Source organism: Cibotium barometz, chromosome 25 (genome assembly GCF_041138505.1).
Source record: "Cibotium barometz isolate CiBa-2024 chromosome 25, ASM4113850v1, whole genome shotgun sequence".
NCBI lineage: Eukaryota > Viridiplantae > Streptophyta > Polypodiopsida > Cyatheales > Cibotiaceae > Cibotium > Cibotium barometz.
The window spans coordinates 55235403-55241618 of record NC_141070.1 but is presented as its reverse complement, the minus strand read 5'-3'; the positions used below and the strand labels follow the sequence as shown (position 1 = coordinate 55241618).

The window sequence follows — 6216 nt, the reverse complement described above, 5'->3', positions numbered from 1 at the left end:
TACCATGTCACAACCCATGGGAGTTCTGCAGAACTTGAAGATGAGGTCTTCTCTTTCCGTTATTGCCATACATAGTGATGAATTTTACCACACATGAAGATTCATACAATGTGATTCTCGGAAGGCCTTTTATGAGAATTGCCAAATTGGTACACGATTGGGCCATAGATCACATCTATCTATGGAAGGATTGACAAATCTTAAAGGTGGACATGTGAACCTGGAAGACACACCCCATGGATGGGGGTTATTTGGGAGCTATTCGGAAACTACAGATAGAACCACCTTGTTTTGCAACTATGTGCAACCCATGAACCACTAGAACCATCATAAGAAGAGGACAACTCGTATGCTTCTCTTCTAAATGATGATTTTTGCGAGAATTGAATATATTGGCCACGATAGATGTCATGGGAAAGACTGGGACAAAGTTTGTGGAGCCCGATGAGACTATGGAACTTGATGAGACGACACAATACAAATGTTGGGAACCCTCAGGGATGAACGAGTCAAAGGAGACCTCTTTAAACGAGCAATAATCTGAACCTAATGAAGAGAAAGAAGCCTTGATTTTAGCCACAAGGTTGAAGTTTTGGAAATGGCCAAAGAGGAAACATTACCACGCAAATGGCAGTGAGATTATAAGAAGACCCACAGATGCAGAATTTGGCCGAGATATGTCAAAGCTATTGAAGTTTATGTTAAGAATTGGGGTGTTTACAGTCTTACAGTGAGAAAAAGATCACAACGTGTACTGGTATATCACATGTTAATGGGCGAAGCTAGCATTGGTATTGATGATGAATTACCGGATGTTGTTTTATTCAAATTGAAAAAATAAAATGAACCTTTTTTAAGGGGAAAATGTGAAGAGAATAAAAAATTGAGGAGAGAGAGTAAAAAATGTTTTTTGTTTTGTTTTAAAAAAATCGGTAGAAAGAAAGAGAGAGAACTGCCGGCACTCGTATTAAAAAAAAGAGGTTCAAGCAACCTTTTTTAACCTAAGGACAAAATAAGCTTCCATGCGAATTATTTGTTTACTGGATCACAAAAAAATCATTATTTTTGGATCTTTAGGGTCTATAGATATTTTCTGATGTAGGTGTGCGTGTGTAAGAACATATGATCTCTGCTGATAGCCCTTTGTGTTGCCGAGCATGAATCCCCACGCTTTCTTCCGCGCTATGGACTTGCGCGCTCCCTTCATCCTGCAAAGTGGCCTGAGCAGCCTTAACGGCCTTCCAGGCCTTAACGGCCTCAACCCCCTGGCCACCATCAACGGCATCAGCCTGGAGCTGCCGCCGGACGTACGCGGCCGCACTAAGCTCGCCCGCGAGGAGGCCGCTCTCGAGGTCAAGGTCGTGCACATTATAGTCTCCGGCGACTGGGCCTCCCTCAAGCCTAACTCCGGCAAGTCTGTCGCCGTGGGCGACAACCACATCTGCGTCGCCTTCCATGACGACTCCAACTCCGGCTACCGTATTTGGGAGTGGCACGGCCACATCCTCATGTACGACGACGAGGAGGGCTACACCCCCGAGTACATCTACGGCAACTACTTCCAGCCCTTACAGAACAAAGTTGATGATGGTGATGTCAACGGCGTCGGCGTCGGCCTCGGTGGTATCGTAGATATCCCCACTGTGACGACGGCTGTGGACAAGAAGACGCTGGGGACTGTCCTTCATCGAAATGCCAAGAAGAAGGAGCCATCCACAAAGTGACCCCCTCATATGATGGATTTCGTTGATACAGTATTCTCTCTCCACCTCTTTACTTGTAAGATAGCTTGGTACACCACTGGGAGCTCTGTCTTGTTAGTTTACTGCTGTCTCATGCCAGTCTTGTGTTTTTTGAAGTCAAATAATTGACAGTGCAATTATTTTCTCAATTTGCAAGGAGGAATATATTTTGATCTATTGAAGGAATACATCTCATGATGATTGCATGTCAAGACTTGAGAGTATAGACATTGTTCTCCTCCTCTAGGAGTATGAAGCCGCTTTTGTTTTTATTGAGGAACTTAGACAGCTTCGTGATAACTGAGTCATGTCATGATTACACATTGCCGGTCTTGGGTGATCCTTCATATACTTAAAAGAATCCTTTATCACTCTGTAAGTTCAATTAATGACTTATCAGAATGTTTAGGAAACAATGCTGCTCATCTTGCTGTACAGCAAAAGGTGTGTTTAGTTCTTGGCGTGCCGGAGTGAGAACCACTATCTAAGGGTAGCACACACTGCTTTTGGTCTTGTTAAGTGCTAGCTATCCTGTGCTGTTGTATGGTTTCTTTTGTCTTGCATGTGAAGCTTTGGGTAGGGTTGTTTTTGCTACTTGTTTCACTTGGCTAATGGACAGCTAATGTTGCTGAGACTGCATGTCTGCATGATTTCTCTGCAGTGACCAAAAAGGAGGTAGGATTCTAGCCAGTTTCATGTTTCAGGCTTCCTAGACCTGAGTTTTATCAGATTATATTTTCACTCATTGTTAATTGTGCTTACCAACAGGCATGCTATGAACTATGGATTGATGGGGTTAGAAGAGTTTCTCCCCAGCTCAAAGTTATCAAGAAGGCAGAAGCGGAGAAGCATGAGTTGAGGGCAATGGCTGGAGAGAAAAGCAGGTTGTTCCACGGGATTTGGAGCTGATCTGGAGCAGCAAAAGCAGAAGCCACGGTAGAATAGACTAGAACCAACTATGATTATTGGGGACCAGTTTTGGACCAAGACATACCCTTCTTTGAGGCCTCAACCTAGTGTATACAGCTATTCAAGTGCCATATCAGCAGCAGCCAGAACTGAACTGCCAACTGCTTGCAGTTTGCAGCAACCTTTCTCTTGAGTTTGTGCAAGCTCTTTACCCCTCCAGCCCATCGTAGTGCAGCAAAATGCAGATAAGCTACAGTTGTGGTAAGTCTTGCTTCCTCAACAGAAATATTACGACTATACCTATGGGTGTCAAGTGCTTTTTCTCTTGAAGTGTTCCTTAAAGTAAGGGGAGAAGGTTTTAGCGGCAGAACTCTCCTCATACCCTCACAGCCGTGTGCTAATACCTAATGGGCAGGTGGGAATTGGGATGTCTTTCCCATTGTCCATTTAAGGTGTTGAGCCAAAGCTGGTCTCATGAATAATGGCTCCATATTTGCTTAGGACCACACCCTATACTAGAAGTTACGTCAGGCGGATGTGACCTATGAATGTGCCTTAGCAAATCTAAGAATGAGACTTTGGTAGGAGAGGTTCTGGCTTTCTTCTCATTAGTGGCTTAGTATATTGTTGCTGTGTTTTGGGGCACGTATAGTTTTTGAGTTGACTAGAAGTTACGTCAGGTGGAGTTGACCTACTTGTATGTGGAGGGTCTCTTGTGCCTTAGCAAGTCTGTGAATGTGCCTTTGGTAGAAGAGGTTCTGCCTTTATCCTCATCAGTGGCTTAATATAGTTGCTATTTTTTGAGGCACGTATAGTTTTTGAGTTAATCTGGGGAGATTAATATTCTTAACTCCAAAATGGGTTGCAGAAGCATAAGACATACTAGTATACTGTTGCTATTTTTTCAGGGCACGTATAGTTTTTGAGTTAATCATATTTTTGAGTTAATCTGGGCAGTATTGAGATAAATATTCTCTACTCCAAGATGGGTTTTGAGAGATGTAGGTTCAAGGCGATAGACATCTGGGATGAACTACTTGTGACAAAATGGATCAGTGTAGCTGTGTAAGGAGCATCTCTTCTAGTTTTACATGCGGAATTGAAGTGAAGGTGCAATGTAGCATGCTGAGAACCTTCACTTGAGATTGAACATAAACTCAGAGGAGGCTAAGATTGCCAGTTGGAGAAGTAATTGAAGCTTAGAGAGAAGCTGGCTGGCTGATTATGGAAAATTTGGGCATTGTAGGTAAATACATGTCTAATAGAGCAGCCTTACCCTTTCTCTTGTGGTCCGGCCTACTTTTCCATTAGTGGGGGCTATGTCCTACCACTGCAAGTTTATCCTCTTTAAAGTTGAACCGTGGTCAACAACTTTGCAATTTGCACACTTCTGCAATTGGATTGATGTTTCAGGACTCGTTGATGATGTCACCTTCTCTTTCTTGTAGAGAGATGTGGGCAGTCTTACAATCAGTTTCAGAGTGTGCTTGACTTGCGAGATTGGTCAGTTTCAGATCTGAGCGTTCTAGCTTTGTTGACAAGGATATGGGGGCCTGAATATGCATACATCCGGAGCATCAAGTTTTAGTGATTGGGTTTCTCAAGCCTGAAGGAGCTAGAAACAAGGTAAGGGCTATTGCTAGTGTAGTTTGCTTTTGTACTTTTGGGAGCTGCGATTCAATCAAAGTGTTGAAATTTGGAGAGCTATTATTGAAGGAAATCACACTTAATGCTTTATGATCTACATTTTGATAAATGTGAAAGACAAATGAAAGGTGTATACATGATTATATATAGACCTAGCTAGAAAAGGTGTCTTTCTCCAGAAATTTTTACCCTTGACAGGCACGACTTCTTGCATGCTATTGACTTCGGACATTTCATTTATTTTTGTCTCTAGCTTTCTTCTTATCTACAGAGAGATTTTGTTTGGAAGACATGCGTGTTTGTTTTTAATATTGGGTGTTTTGAGGGCCTAGGGAAGGATTGTAAGTTCAATTCTAGACCAATATCAATTTATTTCGGTTGAACTAAAGTTCATGCTATTTATATTGTGAGCTAAGAATCCAAGATTTATTGGATGACCGGTCACATTGGACACACGAAATTTAATCTTAGAGAAGTTTTTGCTTTTTTTGAAAAGTACTTCACTCAATAATCACGAAAATTGAAAAGGGTATATCGTATTCAATTTTTATATTTTATAAAAAAAGAACGATAATTTGAAGGGGATCTTTAAAGAGTATTGTGTGTACTTACCCATTTGTAGTGTTTAAAGTTAGAGAAGTGTGAAAAAAATAAATAAATGACTCATTTTTTGTGATAGAAAAGTGTTGACATATTGAGCTCAATTGTTTGCAAGGAGTTGGAGCTCATCCTCTTCCTTTCATTCTTCTCATGGTATTAGAGCGTTGGTTCATGTGAAAAGCTCTAGAGGTAAGCAAGAGTCGATCAAAGGAAGTAGTACACGGGCAAGGCTAACGTCATCTCTTTTCCTTTGATTTGGAAGCAAATCTCTATAGGTGTGCTTGCTAAGGTAAGAGTAGCGGTCAAACACAATAGTAAGATGCACTATCATATTTTGAGGCACTTGGTGCTGTAAAACAGAGGTAGAAACTTGGTGATTTCAAAATTTGGATTCGAGACCATTTAAAGCCTTGGTTTGCCTTTGTAAGTTTTTCATAAGCGCACTTTGTGAAAGTGTGATTTTGATTGTGTATGTTCAATTTTTGGTTGGATTCAAAGTTGTGGCAAAAATTTGGTTACATGATAGGTTGTGCAACGAATCAAAAATTTATAAATTATTGGTGCATGTGTATTGGTGTGATTGTTTTATATACAATTATTATATGACATGTTTGTAGTATCGTTGTATTGGAGATTGTAGATATGTTGTAAGTGTAGAAGCGTTTGTAATCACTATTTGGTAAGGTGTATCAAAGTAAAGATGTTTGATAGCTTGTTGCAAATTGAGTAAGAACTTTGACAAGAATATTTTTTAGACTTTGAAATTTAGGATGATCAAATTTTATATGAAAAAAGGATATTAGTAGTTATCATAGGTGATGAAAAAGAGCTAGAGCTTGTTGAAGAATATCCCATCTTGTAGTAGGTGCATGTGTGTAAAGCATGGCATGAAAGAGATAGTAAGGTGATGTATCGGTTGTCTATTAGTGTGTCGATGCTATGATTGCAGGGGACACCTTTTTGAAGATGCATAGTATAAATACTTAAGCGCAAAAGATATAGCTAAAGAGCAAGAGTTGCATAATGTGACCAGACAGAAAGTGAGTATAAATGATTACTTGGTGAAGGTTAAAAGGCTTGTTGATTCTATTGGATCACTAGCAGATGATGATGATATGGTATTAGTGACCTTGAATGATCTTGGCAAGGAATATATTTAGTTTTAGACTTCCATTAGCGTTCGAGAGAACTTTCTTAATTTTCAGATACTGATTGCTCTTCTCATGCACCATGAGAAGATAAATATTGGGGAAGGTTTATTCTTTGGAAATGCAAATGAACAGGCCTTCTACTCAGATATAGGTAGAGATATAGAGGT

General features: G+C 40.4%; 1 protein-coding gene across 7 annotated transcripts; it reads left to right on the top strand.

The window, feature by feature from the left end:
• Positions 1-1092: 1092 nt before the first annotated feature.
• On the top strand, positions 1093-5368 carry LOC147624756 (uncharacterized). Of its 7 annotated transcripts, none has more exons than XR_015269127.1 (3): positions 1094-2417; positions 2511-2912; positions 5014-5368. XR_015269127.1 is itself a non-coding variant. In XM_086819789.1 (2 exons), exon 1 carries the CDS (start codon positions 1158-1160, stop codon positions 1722-1724), a length of 567 nt encoding a protein of 188 aa, XP_086675915.1. In that variant the 5' UTR covers positions 1093-1157; the 3' UTR covers positions 1725-1754; positions 5014-5368. The 7 variants fall into 7 exon arrangements, 3 of the variants coding, with proteins under 3 accessions (XP_086675915.1, XP_086675916.1, XP_086675914.1); XR_015269126.1 differs by lacking the exon at positions 5014-5368 and adding an exon at positions 4100-4393; XR_015269129.1 differs by lacking the exon at positions 2511-2912 and having other exon boundaries at positions 1093-1779.
• The last annotated feature ends 848 nt before the right edge of the window (positions 5369-6216 follow it).

Excerpts from the sequence above, each read along its gene's own strand:
- LOC147624756 (XM_086819789.1), top strand. The coding sequence starts at position 1,158 with ATGAATCCCCACGCTTTCTTCCGCGCTATGGACTTGCGCGCTCCCTTC.